Raw genomic sequence first — 27,049 nt, 5'->3', positions numbered from 1 at the left:
CTAATGTGCTTCTGTTTGTTACCAGATGTGTCTACTATATGCTGTCCAGTGAATAAACGGCTGGTTGGAGCCCAAAAAGATATCAAGTGTGCCTGAATCAAAACACAACGCAAGAGAGAGAGAGAATACACAACTGCTACACTCAGTAAGCAAAAAGCTCTTGCATCAAGTGACATCGCATGTGACAGCTGATAACACAAAAGGAAAACAGCACACAGTGTTATGATTTATTTATAATGTAATCTTAATTTGTAGATTTCATAAGATTGTACATAAAATTATCATATCTTATTTGTGTTACATCTTAGTGACTTCAGTTGAGTAAATGTAGAGAGAACGTTTGAGTACCTCAAAATTGTACTTTACTTCCTGTAAATGTACATCTTTGCTGAAGGTTGCAGACCTATCTTATTATATAATATTGTATTTACAGCATCCACATTATGGTTAATGTGGTAATGGACAATTTTGAAGTACTTGTTCTTTTTTTCCCTTTACATATACAGATTACATTAAATACATTATTATACATAGAAATCTGAGGGTGCCATTCTGCAGAACAAGTACTTTGTATAGTATATTTGGTGATACTACATAAAAATATGAATGCAGTAGTTTTACGTGTATGGGGTATCTTTACTGTTATTTCTAATGTACTTAAGTGAAGGCGCTTAATACTTTCTCCACTCATCGATATCAATCAATACTAACCTTCACCAGGGTTCAGTTATTAAAACCCATGATGTAGCTTAGCATGTGTTAAAGACACACGCAGCAAGTTTCCATCATACATGTATGTTCTCTTCAAACAAGAAAAAAGAAGGCTCTTTTTTTTTCTCAAGCAATGAATGCTAAGAAATCTGTGAATATGCTCATCATGTTTAGAAACTGTACTTATTGAGTTGAGTGAACTCTCAACTCTGCATTCATTCAACTCATCATTACAAGAACGCAGGTTGTTCACAAATTCTGAAATAGTCTAAAACAGAAATTATTCTAAATTAGAATGCAAATGGAGCAAAACCTACGTGCAAAGTGTGGCCAGCTGAAAAAGTATTAAATCAGACTCTGAAGCGACACTCTACAGTACAGTGCTTGGAACAGGGGGACAATACAAAACAATAACAAATAAACCACAGTGGGATACAATTCATTAAAAAATGTTTTATTTTCAAGTCCGAAATCCCAACATCAAACTTCCAGCAAAATGTTGCACATGTGGAAGTAAATACAAAGCTCCCATACAGACCACAGGCTGCACAGAAGCTAAACACACAGCAGCAGTGAGCTAGAAAAGTGAATTACACTGAAGACAAACATACATCATGCCGATTCAAAGACTGCATTAGCATAAACATCCAGCTTACTGCTGGTGTGAGCATCAAAGTGCTTGTTCGCTTTTGCTGAGCAAGTTTGTGTTTCAGCTTTTATTTAACAAAGATATAACAAAAAGCATAAGAGGCAAACGTGAGAGCTAGAAAGGCCTCCCATCTACACTCCAGTCATCAGGTATTATTTGGTTGATTTTGACCATTTATTTCACAGTGAGTTTTCTTGAGGTTTACTGTGTTAACGTTCATCCCGGGCGAGTTGTGTTTTCTGTAAGGGATAAGACATTCCTAGGTTGAGGCTGGTACAGTAGTAGTGCAGCGTGAATCTCGATGGTTTAAAATGTCCCTTAACACAAGGCACAGACAGATCTGCAGAACCTCTATCTCCAAACTAAGGCGTCACAGATACCAAACAATTACTGAAGATCATTACTAAGAATGTAGAAAAAAAGCTTTATACGCAGAGCAGGATTCAGCCTGGTGATGAAATTCATCCAGATCTGACACAACGATTACACTCAGGCACTTTCAGCAGTAATGAACACCTGATCAACACCACTTCTGACTGAAAGTAGTATTACAAAGTATGAGGTATGAGCATTCTCCCAAACGAATCCACTGACTGGGCACATACAAAGAACTTAAAAGTTACTACAAGGAACTTCCCTTTTGTGTTGACTTTGGCGGTCCCTGTGGACAAAAGTGGTAGTGTTTATGAGCACCAGACTCCCTTAAGAAAACCTCTCATTTTACTGAAGCAGGGGTCTGACAGTCTACCACGATCAGTCCTGGTTCGGGTTCTCCCTAGCATCCATTTCCTACAGTGGGCCCTTCAATACGGCCTGGGTCTCCAGCAGCGTGGTGTCGGTTCCCAGTGGGGACCGGTGGAGCAGAGAGGTGAATGACCGTGGCTAAGTGGAAGTGTCAGTGGAGAGCAGGGCTGTCCTTCAATCAGAGGATCGACGGTTCAATCCCCAGCTCCGGCTCCACTAGTCGCATGTCGATGTGTCCTTGAGCAAGATACTTAACCCCAAAAATTGCTGTGCCTACGGTGTGATAGAATCTGAATTGTAAGTCTTTGGATAAAAGCGTCTGCTAAATGACTGTAATGTAATGTGAGGAGGAGCAGACGCTGCTGCTCTCCTCCCCTCTCCGGAGCTGGGACTGCAGGTAAAAGGCTGCAGTGAAGCCCCGCTGGAGTCTGACCTGAAGGAGTTTTTGGTGAACCTGCATGATGAGCATTAAGAATAGCTGTAATCTTCTCTCTAATGGTCTCATGTAGGTCATTTAGAGCAGTGGTTCTCAACTGGTCTGGCTGCGGGACCCACCATCACCTCTTAATGACAATCGAGGAACATTTTCAACTTCTCAAATGTATTTAATGAAAAGATGGTGCAGTTTGAACCTGAGCTAAAAATGTCCTCTGCAGCAAGTAAAACTGCTTTGTTTGTTGCGTCTGTAGATTCGTCCAATTGTAATGCAAAATGACCACTTGCCTAAATTCGAGCTGTGGTCTGTTGTTTGATGTCATCCGACATGTCTTCAATTCCCCTACTTATAGTGTCATTTGACAGAGGGTTAGTTTTCAGTTTATCCTCTGTTGATATTAGCGTTACAAGAAAATGAATGCCAAATATTGTTAAGGAGTGTGAATAGAAGGCACTCCGCTGCATAAAAATCCCCATCAAATTATTATTTTTTTCTTTTTAGGCAAAGACCCACTGAAAACGGGTCTGCGACCCACCAGTTGAGAATCACTTTAGGAGGCATCAGTATCAAATTGAGGCCGTTTCATAACCAGTTGAAAGTTCCTCGCAGTAACTTTAAAGTTCCATTTCACAACATATATATTAGTACATGGCCCATGTTTAAGATCCTCCATGAACATGTCACGGCAACTGTCACAGTCTGACCTCCACAAAGCAATATCAGATATTGGATGTGATTCAATGAATCACTCATGCACATCAGTTTGTCACCCATTGGCTCTGGGTTCAGCTGCTCAGGACTGGATTCAAATATTCTATCAGCCTGTTGTTGAAAATGATTCAAAGTTTACCTTTCGGCTCTCAGGGGTTAAGACAGAAATGTGTCAGGCAGCTAATTCAGTGCATTAGTGGATTGAAACATGCGGCCACTTCAACTCATTCGGTTACATCATGATTAATAACTCCCGGAGAGAGTGCAGTCCTTTAAACACCACTACTGGGTTCAGAAACAAGATCCTCCAAGTAGAAACATGGCTCTAAAACGCACTTCAAAAAGGACAACTGCACTGACTCGAGGCCAACAACTCATCCTGATGAGGTGGAATAAGTAGACAACAGATTGTTACAATGAGTGAGCAGATTCTTGAACTGTCCTCACAAATGGATAAACTATTATGCATTTTAATGTTTATTAATATGTATGGGATAGTTCTGAAATTCTTTATTCGTCCTGAATGTAATGATTGGATGGGTTGCTGTCTGTCTGTCTACCTGCGTTCACTCATTGCTCTTAGCTTACCAGCTGTGAGTACCAACAACAGCCGTGTTCCTTGTTTATTTTCATAATGATCATGATGGCCTGAAGGGACGGCTGTCAGTGTTGATGACTTTACAGCCAGTGCTGCTAGCTGCTTTCATTGGAAAACAGTTGGCAACACTGGGCTGGCTTTTTCAGTTTAAATCTAGCGCCCTCTTGCTGGTTTGTCCATTGTTGCCACCCACAGATTTTATGTGACAATATTTACTTATTTTCAAACTGTAAAATGTTCTAAGTTATAATGGATATTAGGATATTTTGTAAGGTAAAAAACAATGACAGAATATCAGTTCAAATAATCATAATAAACCAACATTTGTATTAAAAATTATATCTGACAATAAAAAACAAAACAAAATCAGACTTGTGAAAGTGTGAAAATCAATAAGCACTCATTGACTTCATGAGACCAAATGATGGCATCTAGAACCATATCACGTCTATGACCATTTGAACATGTTGCTTTAAGGCACTGTAGTACCAGAACATCAGAGAATGGCAGCAATATAAAATATTATAAAATGTACAAAAAGAACCAAACAATAGCGGTAACAGATTTAGAATTCCATTTTTAGTACTTGAAACCAGACTATGTAACCTTTGAAAGAATAAAACAAATCATTCTCTTACGAGAAGTTGAGTTCATGCGGGATACATTCAGCCTTGTTCAGCTCAACACAACGGTTTGTCTGACTTGGTCTAGTATGACCTGTAGCTAATGTTGGCTAATATTGCTGTGAACCTCACATTACTCATGCTACACTGTGTATTAGCATGCTACAGAAAACATCCTGGTGGTTTTACTCAAAGCTGCTGCTGTGTCACCTAGCCTCTGACTAGCTTAGCTGTTAGCACGGGTTCAGCTGAACCAGAACTTGCAGAGTGTTTAAAACACAGCTTTGTGTTCAGCTGAACCAGACTGCTGTGTCGATACCAGGATGATTAAGATAAACTCAGCATAACACTGCTGGATGCTCATTATTATCAGAAAAGAGGAATTAAAGAAATTGGTGTGTGCATACTTGAGACCTAACTAATGTGTTGAATGAATTTCCTCATAAAAACGTGCAGATTTGCCGGCGCATTAGTGCGTTTCAAAGATCAGTTTGAAAGCGCTACAACATTAACAGATCTTTGCATTGTGTTGCCCTTAATGGGGACCCATTCATTAAAACATGAGTGCTACTGGTGGTCAAAAACTGCACAGGATATCTTTAAGGTACATTTCTGTTAAACCTGGTCTACAGCAGGTCAAAGTTAAGCCTCCATAGGACACAGCAGCTGGGTTTAGACCAAACAACAACACAAGTTTAGTCCTGTCTTAAGGTTGAAGTCACAGCTAAGCTAATGACAGAGCAGCAGCTCCACTGTACCACACACAGCTTCTCTAATGAGAACGTCTTTAAGGCGACTGACTCGAGAGAATCTTGTGAAATGAAGGCAAATTGAACTTGCCATCATCCTATAAATACCACTTGTGGTCACAGAGGCTAACAAAAGTTACATAGTCTTACTTTAAGACTTAAAGAATTTTCTGGATTTACTAGATACTAATAAAAATGACTTCCATTAATAGAGAAGAGATTACATTTTTCAGCATTTAAGTTGCAGTTTGTGGGTGTTTCTGTTCGATAAGATGGAGGAGACCTGAAGGTGTTGGGCAGGTTCAGGTTGCGGGTTCAGGACTGCTGACTGCTCCACTGGTTGGCCATAGGCCTGCGGAGCAGCTCCTCCACATGGCGGGCCACGTCCATCGTGTCTTCCAGGTCGAAGTCTCCATCTGGGTCCAGAATGGTGTCACCCCTGACGGGACAACAGCAGAGAAAGGGGCCACACTTTCAAGAAGGAAAATATATATCAGCTAGTACATACAGTATTGTATATAATCTGACACAGTACATTCAAAATAACAAAACAAAACGTATGAACCAGAAACTACTCTCCGTGAGTTCAGATAATGGATGGTGTACTTGTTAACAGATAGTTACGGAGCAACATTATCATTTATCAGGAGCAGTGTTTTTGTTCACATGATGAATGTAAGTTTTGGTCTCTACCAACTCCCCAGCTGGTCTCCATCTGTGTCTGCTTGCTGCTGAGCGGGTAGAGTACAGAGCTTTTACAGCTTTTTCTCTGAAAACCAAACAACGCTGTGAGAGCGGTGAGAGTGAACCGTTTCAGACCCGACAGTTGAACAATGAGCAGCTCATTGTGAAGCTCCGTAAGTCAAGAGGAGCTGCAGCTGATCTTCACGATGTCATTTGATACATGTATTATCATAAAATATACCTTATAGCCACTTTAAGTAGCAGCAGCAATACTATAACAACAAATAAGCAAAAGTACATCAATACTATAATCAAAATGTAAGTATCAAAAGTATTCTTAATGAAGTAAGAGAGACCCCTTTCAGTGTAGCGTCTCCTCTTGAGTAAACGGATGTAAAAGAGAGTGCTCACATAGAAGGGTAGACACCAAAGTTGTTGGGGAGGCTCACAGAGGGAGAAGCTGTTTGGTCCATGAACGTAGGAGTTCCTCCTCTGGGTTCAGGGTTGGGGGTGGTGAATCTACCAGAGACATGTCCACACGTTATTACAGCAACTAAAACGTCTGCACCAGCCGTACTGACTGACCACTTTGGCTGGCAGGCGTCGCTCAAAACTTTGTATTGGGCCGACTACATTTCTTTTAAAACTAAATTCAAAGCTACAGGAAAGTCAAAATCCCAAATGAGTAGCCAGTGTTAACTGTGTTGTTGGTCTCGTCTTGATCTCATAGCATCAATATCAGCTGCTGTTAATTGCCTCCATGCTTTTAACTTTTAACAACATAGGAACTCATTAAAACTGCACATTGTGCAGTTGCAACACAAATTAAAACGGCATGTGTACGGTGCATTCAGGAACTATTCAGACCCCTTCACTTTTTTCACATTTTGTCATTCAGCCTTGTGCTAAATGATTTAAATTCTTTTTTCCTCTCATCAACCTACACTTAATTCCTCATGATGACAAAGCCAGCAGACTACGTTTTTGCACATGTATTAAAAAGGAAAAGAAAAATTCACATTGACATTAGTATTCAGACCCTGAACTCAGTACTTAGTTGAAGCACCCTTGGCAGCAATTATAGCCTCGCACAGCTGGTTTTGGGGGGTTTCTGCCATACTTCTCTGCAGATCCTCTCAAGCTCTGTCAGTTGGACATCCATTTTAAGGTCTGTCCTCAAGGACATTCACAGATTTCTCCCGTGCCTTTCCTGTGTGCTTTGGGTCATTGTCCTGTAGTAAGGTGAACCTTCGGCCAGTTTGTTCAGGACCAGGTTTTCATGCAGGACATCTCAGTACTTTGCTCCGTGCAGCTTTGCCTCAACCTTGATAAGACCCTCGGCTCCTGCTTTTAATAGCATGGCAAACATTGCCAATAGATGAGGTAAAAGCTATTTGAGCATAAAGCTGCAACATGACAGAATGTGAAAAAGGGGAAGGGGTGTGACGACTTCTGAGTGCTCTGCCCTCATTGACTGAGATGGAGGTGTGCTGCGTCGACTTTCTGTGATTCAAATACCTAATCCTCATTAAACTTCAAGAACTTGCTACTTGTTCATTCCCGTCCGTTAGAAATGATGGACAAGAGAAAAAAGAAGAAAAAAAAACTTACTCTGGCACAACTTGTTTGATCTGCGGTTTTACATATCCGTCCACTGCTTTTGCTGCAAGAGAGAGACACCGTCTTAAAAACGACATTGTTGTTGCATAATTTCAACTTTACAGTGCCATCCATGTACTGAGCTTACTCCACCAGCTTACGCTTCTAAAGCCTGCTAAGACTAAATAAATTAAAAGGTGCAATGTGTAAGATCAGAACACAATGTGAAGGTTACAGTGTGCATGTTGTGTCAACACATCTCTATGTGTTGTGTTGCAGAGATATCTACTGTAATTAGCATGCTAGCCCCGGCCCGTCCTGTCTCGTAATACCACTTGAACCTGGAGAGACGATAGTGTCCAGTCTGTCCTCAGTCCAACATGAGAGGACCAAGAAGTAGAGCTGTCCCGAGGGCTTTTCAATAATACAGTTAGTTTGTTTATTGGATTAAAGCCAAAGTTGCAGAAACAAGAAAACGACGCCCGCTCTCGTTTAAACTGACAAATGCAGGAAGGACAGCTGTGTGAATGTGTACATTTATAGATATATAATATCACTGCTTCACCTAGCGTGCGATAGATCGGACTATAAATGTGTGTATTCTGGTAAATTCACGTGTTGCTTGGATGTATTCTTGTGGCGTGTGACAATATTTCAGCCTTGTTCTTTCAGCTGTAACCCCGACAGTGTGAAACGGGCTTGGGGGCAAATAAAAAATAAATATGAAAATATAATTTGCGGTAAGAAGTTTCATTCCATAACTTATAACCAGAGAAAAGTAACGCAAGGCACTACATCCAGTCTGTGACTGTGGGACACGACTGACATGTCGCACTGCAACACGCGGCTTAAGAAGCGGACACACTTAAGTGAATATATGATATGAATATGTGATGGGAGAATATATACTGATTTATTTTTATTTGCTCCCAGTTCTGTTTCACACCACCATGGCTGCAGCTGAAAGAAAAGGCTAAAATATTGTCAGATCTATCTTGCTTTAGATAAAGCAAGATATTAGAAGTCTGTTCATTTAAACACATTCACACATTCAGTGATTGATTGCCAGCTGTCCTCTCTGCATTGGTCAGTTTAAACCGTGTTATTCTTACTCTGGATTATGACTTTAAATTCTTTGTATTTGATCGATCCATAAACCGAGCTTTGATTGGTCAGTAGGCGCTGCTTTTATGAGAGTTAATCTCTTATCTCGAGCATAACCTTCACCACAGCAGATTAGGTGTTCAGCAACAGTTACCACGGCGATCTACCCCTGAAGTTACCTCGCTAACCCCAAATCCTGTTTCACAGTACAGGCATCTGGTTAGTGTCAATGGAAACACACAGATGGCTAATGTAAACTACAGGCCAAAGATGATAAGATAGCAGCATCTCCTTGCCCTGTTGTTAGTTAGTAGTTCTCTTTCTACACAACTGATGACTGTAAATTGATTGTTTGGACTGAGTAGTAGAGGTGAAACGCTGCCCCCTACTTCTCGCAGCAGATGGCTATATGTTATACATTCTACCTTTAATGTCAAAAAAAGCATTCTTCATTTCACTGATCTTATTTGCAGATGTATTTGGCTCAAAGCAGTGATGTGTTGCTGATACTTACAGAGCGGGGGGGTGTAGTACTTGGCAAAGACCTCGTCTTTGGGCCGGTCAGGGTAGAGAAACACAAGGTGGTTCAGGTCACTGATGCGGTCCGCCAGGGAACGAATGGAGAAGTCCTTGGTTGTATAAGGCAACAGATTCCAGACCAGCCGTTCACCTAGCCAAAGACCAAGGGTTACCATGATAATGAAGGATTCATTAATTAGAATGAATCACACTCCATGTCAGAGGGCCTTAAAGGCCCAACAGTTTGCTACCTGGTTTGTTGGGGTTCTCGGCCACCCAGGCGATGGTGATGCCTCCAATCTCAGAGTCGCTGAATCTCAGCAGGAAGGTGCCGTTGGGTTTGGACAGCAGCATGTCCTGTGCTTGCTGCTTGTTAACGAAGCCCAGGATGGCCCTAGAAACACACATATTCACACACAAAGTTGTGCTTTTTATGTTAAGAGCCCATTCTTCAAAGTTGAAGGAAGTATTAGTCGTACTGATATAACAAGAAGCTATTTGTGAACATAGAGAAGGTCTTCAATCTTTTATTTTTAACTCGTAAAATATGGGAGCACAAACAAAAGTATTTATGTTCAGTGTACATTGTGTCACCGGAGAGCCCAAATGCATAAATGCACATTACGATGGATATTTACAAACTAGAAGATAACAGCATATGATTATCATAAATTGGAATTATTTTTGTGTCATGCTGGGAAAACTGGGTTGACTATGTAACGCCCCATTGGACAAATTTTGCCTTTGCAAATCTATGATTATATGGTAAAGAAAAGATCACTCCCTCATTACACATTTTAGTCAGAAATCTTAAAATGGGGCATTTCAGACAAACATAAAGGGATGATGTATGCATACATCGACTCTGCCTGGTGATGTTACAGGTGCAACAAAGCATGCTGATCAAAGCCAAACACAGCCAGCAGCGATGAACCATGAACACTTGGGGAGGACTGCTTTACTCTTTTATTTTGAAGAACCCTCCTCTCTCTTCCTTCCCTTTGTCCTGGGGGGTCGACCACCAAGTACATTTTCTTAAAGTTAGACGTCAACTGTTTCTTGCAAAAAAAAGGTCAGCATGAGTCATTACCCATCATTCCAGTGAGGCTTGAGATGTTTCTTCATGAGCTCCACAACTCCATCAAACCACTGCCAGAAGGTGAAGTTTCGTCCCGGTAAGCTCTCCTGTAAAATAAACATTCTCCATCAGAATGTTTACATGCACATAAGAAGCCAGGCCACTCTGGTTGCTTTTACTGTGTGTGTGTGTGTGTGTGTGTGTGTGTGTGTGTGTGTGTGTGTGTGTGTGTGTGTGTGTGTGTGTGTGTGTGCGTGTGTGTGTGTGTTTGTGTGTGTGTTTGTGTGTGTGTGTGTCACTGAAGTGCTGCAGCTCCTACGCATTTCACACAACCTGCCTGCTACTGTCAGCCCTCATGAGATCATTTTCACTGTCTATTTTTTGCTGAAAAAACAGAGGTAACACACTCGCCCTGCAGATGGTCCATGTGTCTTTTGTACAGTACTAGTTCTTCAGCTTTCGCTTTCTGCAAAGATGTCATTTCTTTTAAGTGTAATGTAAATCACAGTTGGGCTGTAGTAAAAGGTATAGGAAAGGTAATATGAATAGTCTTTATTGCTGAGACTCAGGTTGCTCAGCCACACTGTTCACTCACAACTCTGCGACATTACATCTACCACTCCTCCAAAAGCACATGTAGATCTAAATCACATTTTTATTCTTATTTGGAGTAACACATTCTTTTTTAAGATATGCACATAAGATATGCATTGCCAATAAAGTGAACATTTGTAGAATCATGTTTTGAGTAGAGTATCCCTTTAATGTTGTAATACCGTAATATAATGACATCCCTGAAAAAAAGATTTAAAAAATACAGTGATATCATTTTAGGTCATATCTGCCACCCCTAGTGTGTGTGTCAGATTATTTTGAATGTGCAATGGGAGGACAGGCTCTGTAGTGAAAGCACAGTTCCTTACATTGCAAATTGCAAATTTGACATGCAGTTTGACAAGCTGTGGAAAAGAGCTGGCCTCACCCGGTTGAACTGGGCCCAGGATATGGTCATGTTGCGGGAGTCCTCGGGGTTGTTGCTGCTGCTTGTGAAAGCTTTCTGTGCCAGGAAGACCATGTTGTCCTCTGACAGGCCACGCCCGCTATGCATCTCTGCCTTGTACTTCATATCAAGGGTGTCGCACAGCTGGGGCCACAGCACCTTGTCTGGCACGGTGAACGGCACCCTGCCCTGAGGATAGTAAATGGTAAATGTAGATGGACTGTACTTGTATTGAGCTTTTCTATTCTTCCGACCACTCAAAGCTTTAACACTACATGTCATCATTCACCCACTCACACACTGATGACAGGGGCTACCATGCAAGGTGCCATCAGAACTCTAAATAAACATTCATACACTGGCAGCACAGCCTGCGGGACAAATATGGGGTTAAGTGTCTTGCCCAAGGGCACATCAACATGGACTAGTGGAGCCAGGGATTGAACCGCTGATCCTGTGATTGAAGGACGAAGCTGCTCTACCCCTGAGCCACAATGGAGGGAGAAAAGCAGGGCAGCTCAGATCCTGACTATAGATTTAGTATATTTGTTCAGCCGTCTCTCACCATATACACCACTGATGTTTTAAAAAATATGGGGAAATTACTCTGAATTGTAACAGACTACGATTTAACAAAAACACAAGAAGCAGTCCATTCAGTGTAACAATGTAGAATAATATATAATATGTTCAGTATAGAGTTAAGGAAAACAAAAAGTCAAAATCCAGATATGTGGCATTTCAAGACCTTCATCAGCACCTTTTCAAGATTAAGGGAACTATTACTTGCTGCGGTCACCACCTGACATGGGAAGGTATAAAAAGGTCTTCATGGGAAACATCCATGAGCAGCCAACTCACCGGCTCAGCAAAGGCGTTGTCCCACAGGACAGTGGCTGTGGCGTTGTTGTCCTGACTGCCATGGACGATCACTACCACAGGCAGCGATAAGGTCTGCGGGTTACAGACGAGGGACAGTGACAGATCATTTAATTTAAGTATCTTAAGTCTTCCAAAGGAGATCGAGACAGTGGAGCTGAAATCAGTAGCCGATGGCCAAGGAGTACAGCTGACCATTCAATAACCAAGCAAGATAGCCAGTTTAGATGTATAAAAAGGTCAAATGTCCTTTCTGATTACTTTGACATGGAAGACCAGCTCGTTGCCCCCGACGCTGAACTGGGATTCAAACAGAACTGTGAACTTCTCCTCCGTCACTGACTCTGCACCTCGACGGTCCGACCGCTTGATCCGCTTTAGTGACTGCATGAAGACATGAGAGGAGATTAGACACATTCCTTCATAACAATTAACACAGCCAATGTAGTGCATGCTGCATTTTCTCTGGACAATAGCTGGGCATCCGGCAGACGCCTCTGAAGAGGCTCCAATTTACTAGTCACACACACACGCACACACACACGCACGCGCGCACACGCTTTTTGGGGTTTTTAGTGCCTCCCCTATATTCCCACACCACCACTGTAGACTTATGAGCTTCACTGCTAAAATGTGACAGTATAACCATCACTAACACACACGCACACACAGTGCTGTTCTCATAACTAATCACCAAGTGCGGGGCAGCCAAAACACATTGGGCACGGCCGGAAAGAAATAGCCTTTTAATTGCTACATTGCCTGTCATCAACCGGTCAAAGGGTAACTACGGAGGCAGTTTGGCCTTGTGTGCTCTGATTAATTTGACATGCAGTTAAAACACCAGTCATAATTTAGTTTGAAAGAAAACTCAACTCCTGGCATTTTGCTCTTGGTGTTCTTCACCACTGTTTTTGGAAGAAGGAAATAACGGGCGAACCAACTTTAAAAGTGATGTGTTTTCGTTTAGATAAGTGTGCAGTGGATCGAATGCATGTTATAGTTCATGTGGATTTCGAAAAGTAAGTTATAAATATTTAAAGTAACTTGTGAAATTTCAGAACGGAATTCGGTGTGTTGGTAGATTGTAGAAGGATGTTTAATTCATGTTTATAATATGTATCACTCTTACCATGTTTCTGAAGTGTGCACTGAGGGTGCCAGTGGCCTGCTGATACTCCATGACACAGTTGTTGTTCAGGATTTCTCCACTGCTTTCACTACCAAGGAAAAGAAAGCAGTTAGAAACATTCCTACTGACATAGATGGACAAATCTTCAACAAAAGGATTACACATTTCAACTTTTAATCTCACATGATCACTAAACCATCATGGAACCATTTTTATTTCTTTGGTAACTGCTAATTAATGAATTGTCTTTTCATATCCAACAAAGTACCTGTTTTAAACCCCCATTATTTGAACCCATTATCAGCTAAGAGTCCATAATGTGTATTACCAGAGCATTCATTACTATCACCTGTGTGTGCTCTCATTCTTCAGCAGAGCTTTGGCCTGCTGCTCGCTAACAATGACAGCCTTGACCTGGGGTGGATTCATGTGGACGTTGAGCTTTCCACCCACCAGGAGGCGCACCGTGGCTGCAAACTTGGTCTGGGTCTTCAACACCTGGGGCGGCTGCTTTTCAATGATAAAGGTACTGAAGAGACAATGACAGGATGGGTTAGTCAACATTTTCTCTCATGAGAGGATTTGAGTTGTCAAAGAGCAGAGGTATTAATGCATGGATGGACGGTTTAGGAAAAGAGATTATGTCCATGAGCAGAAGCAGCAGTGATACACGGACAAAAGTTGCTTGTGCTATCGGCACCGGCCCTCTATACTCTTGCAGCAAACCCCACAAGATAGCAAGAATAAGCCGTCTCCATGTCCACAAAGCACATGCAAACCAGAAACTGACCTCTAAAGTGTCCATGCATGAGTAAAAATACGGCTCCACTGCTCAATGGGCAAGATAGAAATTACTCCTCTTTAATCTGAGGGTCAACAACTGGCCAGTTGCCAGCACCCTTGCAAATACGTTCTCCTGGACGATGAGCGGTTTGATACCTCCAGTGTGCGAGCATTGGAAGTGAAACAAAAACTGTATTCAATATTTGTGCAATGTAATTCTGTGGTTAAGTAGCCCTGTAAATATGGAACTACACTGCAAACTGAGTCTCTAATAAAGAGGGAGGTTGAACACAAACTCTTTAGTAGAACACATTCGGTGGATGCAGGGTGCATGAGAAGTAAGTGATCGGATCATAGGATCTGAATGAATAAGACATCAATCAACTACTCATGGTGTCAACTAAATGTAGTGTCACAGTTCTTCAATGAATAAGAAAAGAGTAATATCATAGACTGTATATAATAAGTGGACGTCACCCATTGGCTTGTGGACTACAGTTTTGATGGCTTGAGTTCGGCATTTTAGCCATCGCCATCTTGGTATTTTGCAACCAGTTAACAGAAGTGACCATATTTGGAATGTGGAGTAGCGACGCAGAGACGCTGTATACGGCTCTGGAAGCGACCTGTCAATCACAAGGTAGCCCCGCCCTAAAGCATGCTCCTCTTTATGGTCTGTTTGACTCTAAATGGACCATAATTTACTAAATGAACATCATGCTGTATTGAAGAAGACTTGAAACTAGAGATTGAGACCATAAACTCATGTTTACAATATTTACTGAGGTAATAAATCAAGAGAGAAGTAGAGTCATTTTCTCATAGACTTCTATACAACCAGACGAGTCGCCCCCTGCTGGTCAGTAGAGAGAATGCAGGATGCAGGATTTTCAAGACCAGAGGTTGCTGCCTGAGTAATATGAATGGCACACCTTAGATCATTCACTACAAGCCACTCCAGTGAGGTCACAATCTGACAGAACCAGGTGAAATACATCGTCAAGCAAAAAGTAAAAATGGAATCCTGGGGTCACCACATCAGACACTCAGTGTCAGTTAGATTCTCCTTTTCCAGAACCCTGGCTTTTCAGTGCCGCCTGCCAGTCCACAGACACTGCCCACGACCTCCACACTACATTAAAGAGGCGACGTCTAGCTCTCACCTAGTAACCAGGGCAGAGATGATGTCGGTGATGTCGCCGTTGAGTTTGCTCAGCAGCTCTTCCATGGGGCCCGGCAGAGGAAGCTGCTGGGTGAGATGTTCACAGCGTCGGATCTGCTGCCGGTTCTGCCAGATCAGGTCAGCCAGCTTCTCACACCTGGTGGACAGTAGACACACCGCCACAGAGAAGAAGTAAAAAGGAAGATGAGGAAATGAGGCAGGGTTCCTCTAGGTTAGTGGATATACAACCTGTCTATAGGTTTATGCTTTTCATAGACATTATATTTTATGTTAGAAAATTCAAACTTCCCTCTACATCAGAAAAGAGGAAGGTAAAGCTCTGTCCTAAAATATAATGTGCCAGTTAAAATGATTGTAACAGTTTAGTATATACCAGGACTGCAGGACATCCAGTCCCCCCTCATGAGGACCTCCGTTGCCAGCCAGCTGCTGCCTCCTCTTCCACTGGATGAGTTCCTCATCCAGGATCAGAGTCTGCTGCTTCCTCAGCAGGGCCAGGGTCTTCTGGTGTTGTTCTGACAGGTCCTGCAAATACACCACCATCCACATGCTGAGAAACCCTTGCATTTGTGACATGCTGGAGCAAATTCATAAAGACAGGATTGCAGCCGCTGACAGCACCATGAACTGCTCATCACTTGCAACCGCTATCTGCCCCGTCTCAAGGTCCGATTCACAAAAGATATTGCTCTAATGATAACACAGCGCAAACAGCCATAAAGCTTTGCAGCTAAGTGCATTTTCATATTTGTTGTTCCTGATCTCAATTATCCAAGTCCAAAGTGAAAGGTTTTACTTTGTAGCAGAATTACATCTTCAGACGGCGAGCTACAAGTCCCACGAGCAGCAGAGGCATTTCTCAAAACTTCAGGAAGGACTTTAAAAAGTGACAGAGAGAGAAACCCTATCTGGGATTTAATATCTGTTAGTTACCACCAACTCGCTAATAAATTCACTGTAACTGTGTGTGGCTATTAGCGCTGATCCTTGTGAATTGGACTGTTTTTGCAATGAGACTCATTTGCATAGAATGGGTCAGATTTTGCATATCACCTAATTTAAATATCTGCAAAAAGCACAGAGATGCTTGGCAGCACAGTTAAGGAAAGCAGCAAAAAGTAAAATCTCTCTCTCTCTCTAGTTTGTCTAGAAACGGTATTGCCAAAGCATCACAAAAAAATATTAAACATACGATAAAATTAATACACAATAACATTTATATAACATCTAGATTGATTATTAATATATATATATATATATATATATATATATATATATATATATAAAGTGTGTGTAAAGTTGTGGCATGTTAATACGTATTGGGCAGCAAGGTATGTCCTATCTCCTTCTACGAGGAGTATTTTTAAATTTCACTACATTTTTTAAAATCTGAAATTACAGAGTAAAATTTTTTAAAGTACATGTTTCTAATTGTATTGAATGTTTCGCATTTTAGAAGGATGTGCATCTCTGTCTCAGCCTCACCTGTCCCACAGTGACCGCACATTCTGTTGTCTTTTGGTTGCCATGACTTCTTGTGTCTTCCTTTTTCGATTTCCAGTGTGTGGTCACTGAGCCTGTACTTGGTGAGGATCTGTCTCTGCTTTCTATCTCTGACAGTAGGGAGATATTCTGCCAATTCATAATTTCTTTCTAGGGCCAGATAACATTCTAATCTACTTTGGCTTTTAGTTTCTTCTTTCCAGTGTTCCAGATAGGTTTCTTTACATCGTGTTATCATTTGTTTTACTCGGATTGGTGTTTGGAGAGCAGTGTTGTTGTGAGACTGGTCCCAGTGTGTCTGAGAGGAGGTAGTTAGTCTCAGCACCAGCTGACATAGGGGACTCTTCTCTGGGCTCAGCTCTTGGGTTTGGAGGGCTTTGGAGTGGAGGGTGTCTAGGGGGCTGGATTTAAGGTGATTGAAGAATGTGAGTGCTCTCTTTTGAATGTTAATGATCAGTGGGTATCTGCCTAGTTCTGCTCTACATGCATTTGTTGGTGTGTTTCTGTGTACGTGTAAAATGTATCTGCAAACTTCTGCGTGTAAAGATTCTGTTGGATGTTTGTCCCAGCGGGTATAACTATGATGACTGAGTGGACTCCATACTTCATTACCGTATAGCGCAATGGGCTGGATGACACTGTCAAAGATTTTAAGCCAGATTTTAATTGGGATTTGAAAATTATAAAATATTCTCTTAATTGCATTTAGAGCTCTTTAGAGCACTGCCATGTTGAAACTCCCTGATGCAGTTATGGTTATACCGAGGTAGGTATAACTCATACTATGTTCAATGATGTTATTATTTATGGTAACACTGGTACTCTGTCTCTTACTCAGATACCGAAATTTGGCACCAATTGATTTAACGTGAATAGGTGCTAGGTAGCAACAACGTAACTCGGCCGGTACCCTTACAAGTCCAGCGTTCGGTAACCCAACCCAAATGGATTTGCCTCAAACAGATGGTTTAATGTACGTTTGCTTGTATGCTTGGGCAGCCTGAATCCTCCTCCTGCAGCACAAACTGACAACATCTGCTCCAGCCTTGGACTACAAGGGCCATGGAGTCCGATTAGAGTAAATAATGTTTCACCTTATTCAGAAGTGCCAACGTCTGCTGAATTAACTGCAACATGACGAATTAGTATATTTACTACGATAAAAACATATTAGAAGAAGACTGAAAGGACTGAATGAAGTAGAAACCTTTGGCTTTGCAAATGTTTATGAGGAAGGAAATGAATCCAACACATTTGTGAGACATCAATGATACACACATTGCTTTACACTGAGTTTAAATGGTAAGTTGGTTTACAAGAACACTCCACAAGGGATAAAATGAATCAGAAAATGAGAAGTAGGGTCATTATATCTCCGGTCTGCTTAAATACCACGACGACATCTTTTATCTGGTTGCTACGCCATCGATCCCTGTAGTTTATTTGACATTAAGATTGTTCAAAGACTTCTTTTATTGTATTGACAGGAGTCTCGTTGATACCTTTCCCTCCCCTAGTCATTTGTGTGATTACAGTATGTGTCTATGTTGTATTCACTTGCCAGCCTGTGTTATGGCAGTGTGTGTGTGTGTGTGTGCGTGTGTGTGTGTGTGTGTGCGTGCGTGCGTGCGTGTGGTGTCTTCATACAAGCCTGTATTTCTGTAATGTGCTGGCCTCTCTGGTGAGCCAGGCCTCCACAGTGGTCCTCTTACTCTGTAGGGTTGTCTCCCGCTGGGTGCGCTCAGCTTGAGGCAGTGACGACAGGCTGCTCAGCTGGGCTAACGGAGCAGGAAGCAGGAGACAGGCACACATTACAAACACTACTACACGACTACAGAAAATGTTCACCTTTGGGTGAATAAGGTAACTTTGGTAACTCTTGACCAGTCCCTGGCTGCAGGTTGTAAAAACTGGTGATGTTTAAAATGCGTCCCCAAGGCATTGAAGCAAAACACCCAACTGGAGCTAAGACTTGACTTTGTTGCACTTTGTAATTGGTAAATTCACCCTTCATACATATGAGCCAATGAATGGCCAGTCGGTTCTGTGCTGATTAAAGGGACAGTGTATAACATTTAGGGGGGTTTATTGACAGCATGAACGATCGACCAAAAGCTGTTTTTAGTGAACTTCTCTGAGAGGACAGAAGGAATGACTGATACTGACGGATATTTTTCAATATTTATAAACTATTTATTTGTTTCCAGTGAGATATTAATGACTTTATATAGAGACTTTGTTGTTGGCAACATAACTGTTGCTGCTCTAGAAACAATATTTAGATATACCTAAATTATAAATAAAATCTACATCTGTTCTGAATTGATTTGTTTTTAAAATCTTATACACGTTTTTAAAACAATGATTCAGTCATGTAGAAGAACAGAGTATTGATAAGAGTAGCTCCTAGTCATACTAACATTCTAAAGAAACCTATCCCTACCTGAAGGCCACCGTAGTTCTCCGACACGCTTGGAAAGCGAGGGCTGAGCTGAGGGCTGTTTAGTTGGTGGCAACCCGCCACAAAGCACTAGATACCACTAACACGTACACACTGTCCCTTTAAGGTTACCGGTGTATCTTTAGTATTATGTTGAGCAGAAACTCGTCGTTTTAGATTGGGACCACTTATGTAAAGCACTGAAAGAAATCAAAACAATACAGATTGGGAGTGTAATGGTGTGTGTATTTGTCTGCATCAGTCAGACCAGTATGACTTTCTACATGTGTGTGTGTGTGTGTGTGTGTGTGTGTGTGTGTGTGTGTATGCATCTCTCATCCTCACCCTGGATGCGCAGGTTCTCCTGGTACTGGATAATGAAGTACTCCTGGCTGTGCTGCAGCTTTCTCAGTTCATTCTCTGTCTCCTGTGTGGCCAGGCGGAGCTCTTCAAAGGACTGGTTGATCTGCTGGTGGCGCTGTGACAGGCTGTCCATAGCCTGCACCCCACTCCCACAGCTGGCCTAAACACACATTTAACAAACTTGTCTTGTCAGTTTGCCTCTACCAACATCGGACTCTTAACACGTGTTATTTATTGTTCGTAGATAATGCCTGGGGAATGTTGTGCAAGGAGGTCGCGGGATTCCTGCAAATGACGACACCTTTAACACTTACATTCGTAGCTTCTTGAACCAGCCGTTGCTCTGAGTGCAGGATGTGTTTAATGCAGCGCACCAGCTCCAAAGGACAGCGGTCATAAGTGCTCTGCAGGTATATCACACACACACACACACACACACACACACACACACACACACACACACACACACACACACACACACACACACACACACACACACACACACACACACACACACACACACACACACACACACAAAGAAAGGGGACTATTTAAAATCACTTGGTTCAATCCAATACCATACCAACAATTTGGCCAATCTTCGGTCACGCTCTTAGAAAGTGACGGTGTGAAAATAAACTTCATAGTGGTAATTCCTTAGTGCCCATATATTACCTGAAGCAGAGACTCCTAAACTGTGGGCCAGCACAGAAGAACCAATATTTGACAGAAAGAGACGATTAAAGGCAAGGTTGTTAATCATCTTCAAAAACATTTTTGATATTTTTGCTGAAATTCTCATTATATCCTGACAGCAATCAATGAATTCAAGAGCTCTGACAAAGAAAAGAAAAAGAAAACCATATCTGAGGCTGTCTGTAATAAGCCGGTCCATTCATGACAGCTGTGAGAGCTAACAACAGCCATGTTTGTTGTTTACGTTCATAATGATCACTTTGGCTTTAAGGAGGTCAGAAAGGACGGACTGTCAGTGTTGATGACTTGACAACTTTCTTGCTAGATTCAGTGACTTCTGGAGCTGACGCTGTTAGCTACTTTCATTAGAATAGAGTTGTAACACTGGGCTGGGTTTTTGGGTTGGATAATTTAAAAATTCTAGCTTACTCTTGCTAGTTTCTTATTACCAACCCTGCCTTTAATAACTATATAACTTTATAGACTATTACAGGTTAATAAATACCTTAATATTGGCCCGGTGCATTAAAAGGAGTAAGCTACAAATGACAGCAGATCTGAAAAAATGATTTTACTGAGCATACCAACATAACTTTAATTAGATTGAAAGTTATTCAGAATGTTTCTTTCAGTAAAATGTTCTAGAAAACATGGCACCCAGTATATTCCAATGGAGGTTACCAGTACCTGCCGTTCATAATCTACTGACACAGCTCTTTGTGATATTTGTAATTGTGTGCACCCTTATGGATCCTTTCAAGATGTTTGTGATGCGCTGAGTGCCATATTCCGCGAGTAAGGTAACAGAGGAATCTTACAAGATACGTTTGTTTGAGTTGACAAGAGTATCACTACAGCTGAGAAATGAGACCTGCTTCGGTTACGTGCACTATCATTTCCTAGAGTTCTAGAGAGGTTTCAGGGCAGGCTTGTTCTCCATCATCTTAAGAGGAGCTGTACCTTGAGCTGGTTGGCGTAGTGGCCCAGCTTGATCTTGAGCAGAAAGCCATCCTCTCCTCCTTGGAGCTGGGCTTTCTTCTGCAGCTCAGCCACCAGGTTTTCCAGCAGACGCTTGGCTTTGGCTTCCTCCGCTGGGTTGTCCAACTCCACCGAATCCCTGTGAGAGCACATTTACCAATTTCTAACCAATGTATGTCGAGCTCAGTGCTGCTTCACTAAGACTAGCTGTTGGCAGGACTCACAGGACTAAATCATTAACATAAATATCTCATCAACTTTGACTATCTAATAAGAAATGAAACAAATCAGAAGTTATGATCATCATAAACTTTGCTTGTAAAAAGGTTACAAAAGTGCTTTACAAAAACACAAGGTAAAAAATAGTTGGGTAAAAGAAGTAAAAATAATAATAGAAATGCAAAACGTTACAACATAAAAATAATAAAATATAAGAGCATCATCAGGCAAAGTTGGATAAGTCAGTTAGTAAAGAAGTGAAACAATCAAAACGATATTTTTTCTTTCTTTTTCCTTTGTTCGGCATTTATACAGGCATGTCAGGGCTCCAAATACCAACGCCATGTGCACGGTAGCGTACCAGAAATTTGAGCTGTGCACGCAATTCTTGGCTCTACATGGACTGCTGCACGAAACGTAGACTGCATTAGAGCTGCAGCTACAGATCATTTGAGTAATCAAGTATTTCATCAATTATTCGAGTAATTGAATATGAAATACGTTAGCTTTATTATTAAAGAGCAACAGGAAATACCTATTTAGAAAAGAGAAAATAAGACGTGTCTTAAAATGAACAGCTAGTTTGTTTCCTTAACCCTAACCCTTAAAAAATAAATTAACATTTGTATTGCTTAATTTGCATACAATAACTGAACCCAATTAGTGCATTTAAGTGCCATATTATATTCTATACGTTTAAAATAAAACATTTTCTGAAATGCAAACAAATAATTTTAATTTTAAAAAAGGTACATATCCTGGTGCAATTATAACGGATTATATAATATTCTTTTATGAAGGAATGTATATTACAAAAAAATCCGGCCAAATGTAGCTTCTATCCAAAGGGATTTATATTGCTATTGAAATATCGGAACAAGACTACAGATCAAAGTATTTTGCATACCAGAGCTGGCATTCAATCCACTGGGCCAGGTAGTGTCGCACCTCGATGGGGAAGTGCTGGCCGTACAGCGCCTGCATCTGGTGCAAGGCCTCACCCTGCAGCTGCTGGGCCTGGATCCACATTGCCATGGTGCTCCTGTTGAAGCAGGAGGATGGGAGGAGAAAGGATGAAGGAAGAGAGGAAGGAACAGCAAGCAAGAGTAGTAATAAGGAGGATGACCAGTAAGTAGGGATGCCCCTCGATACCCGGTTCTACATGGGAACAGATGAGACGGTAGTAAATATTAGTATCGAGGTCCGGAGTTAACCGTTCTGCTATCGGTACTGTAGAAGTTTAGTGTCTCAAGTCATCACGCACGCACGCACGCACGCACGCACACACACACACACACACACACACACACACACACACACACACACACACACACACACACACACACACACACACACACACACACACACACACACACACACACACACACACACACACACACACACACACACACACACACACACACACACACACACACACACACTCTTGTTTAATGGACTAGTGCCTGGGAGATTATGGCGATGTTGTTCCTGGTTTGGTTAGACTTAGCTTTTGATGAGGGATGCAAATTGTTTACTTTGATTCCAACACTTTTATTAATCAAGGGTCACATGTACCGACTGTAAAGCCCTCTGAGGCCAATTTGTGATTTGGGTTATACTAAATAAATTGAATTGAATTGTTTCTCTCAATGCCAGGTGTTTAGGAGATTCTCATTCAATGGTAAATGATAGGAAAATGACATATGGTTCTAGTGTGGTTCTGAAAGATCTGCAGATGTTACTATCTTAAAGAATAACTTTATTAATGAAGTTATCTTACGCCCTAATGCTTGTTATATGTTATTCATTCTAAATGTTGTTGATATCATTATCCTTCTTGACAATCTGTATGGATACAACACTTAACCTGAAAAATGACTTTTTGTTGCTGTATTAAAATCCCATTTCTTACATTGGTTGTCTCCAAGTGTATTGTTATTTAGCAAAAAATGGTTCATTAGATAGGTGGCATCCAAGTGCAAAAAATTCTTCAATCTCTAGCCTGATGATTTTCATGCAAACATTTCCTTTGGTATATATATATAGAGGAAAAAACATCTAACTTTATGTATGGAGTAATAAAGCTTGCACCTTTATGTCACGCATAGACTACTGATTAGTTTCTGTTGATATAACAACAACTACACTAACAGACCACAGAGCTGTGTAGCTGTGTGTGCCAACCAAAAGAGAAGGCATATCCGCAAGTAGTTTACGCTAATAGTTTTTGATGCAATCCCTTCTGAATTGACTTTACTACCACTGGAACGGGACGGTACTGGTGTCTGTCAGATCGGTTTCTCCTCTAAAAAGAACAATAATAACTGATCACGTGCTTTGTTTAAAAAAGAAGTAGTCTCTGTTCCAAATGCTGTTTCCTACTGGAATAACCTTACTTTAGTCCTGGGCTGGATGACAATGTAGTGCTTACGTCATTGCTTTTATCCCACCAAGATATTTCTACAAAAGATATAAAAAGGACATTGATATGGAAGTGATTTGAGATTTCTGTCAGTGTAATGATTCCCTGTCATTTTCTGTTTTTGTATTTGTTAGATGTTTATCATACTACTTGTCAATAATAGATCTTAGCAAAAGAAGAACAACCATCTGAAAACAGCTGCTGGCCAGTCGTAACAACATGCCCGCTTCTCTCCCCATAGACTGAAGGTCTTCCCCATAGACTGAAGATTCTCCCCATAGACTGAAGTTCTTCTCCATAGACTGAAGGTCTTCTCCATAGACTGAAGGTCTTCCCCATAGACTGAAGATTCTCCCCATAGACTGAAGTTCTTCTCCATAGACTGAAGTTCTTCTCCATAGACTGAAGTTCTTCTCCATAGACTGAAGTTCTTCTCCATAGACTGAAGGTCTTCCCCATAGACTGAAGTTCTTCTCCATAGACTGAAGGTCTTGTCCATAGACTGAAGTTCTTCCCCATAGACTGAAGATTCTCCCCATAGACTGAAGTTCTTCTCCATAGACTGAAGGTCTTGTCCATAGACTGAAGTTCTTCTCCATAGACTGAAGTTCTTCTCCATAGACTGAAGTTCTTCTCCATAGACTGAAGGTCTTCCCCATAGACTGAAGTTCTTCTCCATAGACTGAAGGTCTTCCCCATAGACTGAAGATTCTCCCCATAGACTGAAGGTTTTCCCATAAACTGGGGGTTTTCCCATAGACTGAAGGTCTTCCCCATAGACTGAAGGTTCTCCCCATAGACTGAAGGTTCTCCCCATAGACTGAAGGTTTTCCCATAGACTGAAGGTTTTCCCCATAGACTGAAGATTCTCCCCATAGACTGAAGGTTTTCCCCATAAACTGGAGGTTTTCCCCATAGACTGAAGGTTTTCCCATAGACTGAAGGTTCTCCCCATAGACTGAAGGTTTTCCCATAAACTGGAGGTTTTCCCATAGACTGATGGTTTTCCCCATAGACTGAAGGTTTCCCCATAGACTGAAGGTTTTCCCCATAGACTGAAGGTTTTCCCATAGACTGAAGGTTTTCCCATAGACTGAAGGTTCTCCCCATAGACTGAAGGTTTTCCCATAAACTGGAGGTTTTCCCATAGACTGATGGTTTTCCCCATAGACTGAAGGTTTCCCCATAGACTGAAGGTTTTCCCATAGACTGAAGGTTTTCCCCATAGACTGAAGGTTTTCCCATAGACTGAAGGTTTTCCCATAGACTGAAGGTTCTCCCCATAGACTGGAGGTTTTCCCCATAGACTGAAGGTTTTCCCATAGACTGAAGGTTTTCTCCATAGACTGAAGGTTTTCTCATAAACTAAAGGTTTTCCCATATACTGGAGGTTTCCCCAGAAGATTTGGCCCCTCCTTAGTTGACAACGAGTCGAGTGGACAGCTTCTCTAATGGAGCCGAGCGAGTGTCGTCCGGACCGCCACGGTCCTGACGGGCTCGCCACTGTCAGTAATCGCGCTCGCTGTCTCTCACGTTTTGGCAGCTGTCACACTTCAAATTAGAAGTATTCTCTAAGATACAGTAAGAATAAATAAGGAATTGCTTGGTAATGTGTGAAATGATATGCTAAATTTGTGATTTAAAAAAACGTGTTTTATTTACAAACGCCTGTCATTTAGTCGAGAAAAATGGTAACGAAAGAAGCACATTTATTACACGGTCCTCTGTGTACGTTTGATATTAGCTGGGGCTACACAAGTGGGCAGAACGCATCGGTCCGCAGCAAAGCTTCCCCTCAAAAAGTTTAAATGATAGCTTAGCTTGCTAATATACCACATTGAGATTGGCTCGTTGGCAACCATTATACGCAGCAAACTTGCAAATGGCGACCTCCGAGTATTGCTAAACAGATGTTTACATGCTGTGTGGGAAGGTGTTGGATTCACGTCACGTTTGTGACTTCGGTGGACAAGACAGCGTTAGCTAGCTAGTGAAGGCAAGCTAGTCTTGGAGCTATCGTAGTGGGGAAAGCTTACCGATGAAGTAACGTAAACGTTAAACGTTGCAGCGCTCGAGCAAAACTTCACTTTCATGCGCCACGAGTAAGTTAGCAGTTAGTAACGTCTTTAACTCACCCTTTCAGACACGGCAGTACTCCTTACAGCAACACCATGGACGAGCAGTGGACACACTCCAACAACTTTCACACCTCACACAGGTTATTTGACGTACATGTCACATCGCCAACTAGCGTTACTTATAGCCTTTTGGTTTCTGGCAAAGCAGCTGTTGTTGACCAGCATGAAGTAAAGAACGAAAATGAAAGACAGCTTCCGATTTGAAATTTCAAAATAAAGAGCTTATTTAACTACTGTGTTATTATCAGTTTATTAGCCGTTCATTAATGTGCATTTTGTTCTTCTGTACCTTGTTTATAAAAGGATACATCAATTAAATATGCTGAATAGGATTTATTGGTGTTATTGCCAAATAATGATGATAATAATAGTTTTCACGTTTGTAATTTAGGTACAGAAAACCTACATTTCCGGTTATATTCATGCTAACTTCAGAAAGCTATTTCCGCCAACAGCCCCACCTCTGGGATGAGGAGTCAGAATGAAAGGAGGCAACAGGTTGAATGAGAAGAGTTAGGAGTGACATAATCATGTTTTTTGGGATTATTAATAGTTTTGATTTAAAAAAAATATATTTTACAGTGTAAATTGCTTTCTTTTAACTTTGGGTTTCATCTGACTCTACATATGATATGATGGATTGCTTTGCCTTCCATTTGTTGTGACCTGTGGCTGATGATTATTAATTTGTCCTTTAAATATGACTACATAATTGCTTTGGGTTATAGACAATTACTTCTAAGACTGGAAACCTGTTGCATACTGATATAATTATAAGATAGCCTCTGTATATAATGTGGTCCTTGCGGAAATAAATACTATTGTGGGAGCAAAAAAAACAACCAGTGAGTGGATTCTATAACGTTTTGCCTTTTCACTTTCTACCTCTGCAACATTGTGACAATGTTTCTATGTGCATCTGGTGACATTGAGCTTGTTGAGTTTAACATGAGCAATACATAAAATCTCCCATGATTGACAAATATGCTGAAATAGAAAACACAATAAAAGAAAGAAAAGAAACAATGACCAAATTAAATGTCACATAGCATAATGTCATATAGACTATCATATTAGATCTTACAGCTGTACTGTAAACTATCAGCAG

General features: G+C 41.3%; 1 protein-coding gene across 1 annotated transcript; it reads right to left on the bottom strand.

The window, feature by feature from the left end:
- Positions 1 to 1,144: 1,144 nt before the first annotated feature.
- LOC306712711 (signal transducer and activator of transcription 5B-like) lies at positions 1,145 to 26,061 on the bottom strand. Its single transcript, XM_079182107.1, has 19 exons — positions 25,939 to 26,061; positions 22,289 to 22,423; positions 21,145 to 21,301; positions 19,803 to 19,892; positions 19,471 to 19,648; positions 18,333 to 18,463; positions 15,556 to 15,707; positions 15,163 to 15,318; positions 13,566 to 13,745; positions 13,217 to 13,304; positions 12,346 to 12,468; positions 12,067 to 12,159; positions 11,188 to 11,394; positions 10,218 to 10,312; positions 9,379 to 9,521; positions 9,123 to 9,278; positions 7,517 to 7,568; positions 6,317 to 6,424; positions 1,145 to 5,660 (listed from the first exon to the last, which is right to left on the bottom strand). The coding sequence occupies exons 2-19, from the start codon at positions 22,414 to 22,416 to the stop codon at positions 5,537 to 5,539; spliced, it is 2,361 nt and encodes a 786-aa protein (XP_079038233.1). The 5' UTR covers positions 22,417 to 22,423; positions 25,939 to 26,061; the 3' UTR covers positions 1,145 to 5,536.
- Positions 26,062 to 27,049: the final 988 nt, after the last annotated feature.

The sequence above is a fragment of the Pholis gunnellus genome (assembly GCF_910591455.1).
Source record: "Pholis gunnellus genome assembly, chromosome: 21".
NCBI classification, from domain to species: Eukaryota; Metazoa; Chordata; class Actinopteri; order Perciformes; family Pholidae; genus Pholis; species Pholis gunnellus.
This window is presented reverse-complemented; position numbering and strand designations above follow the sequence as displayed.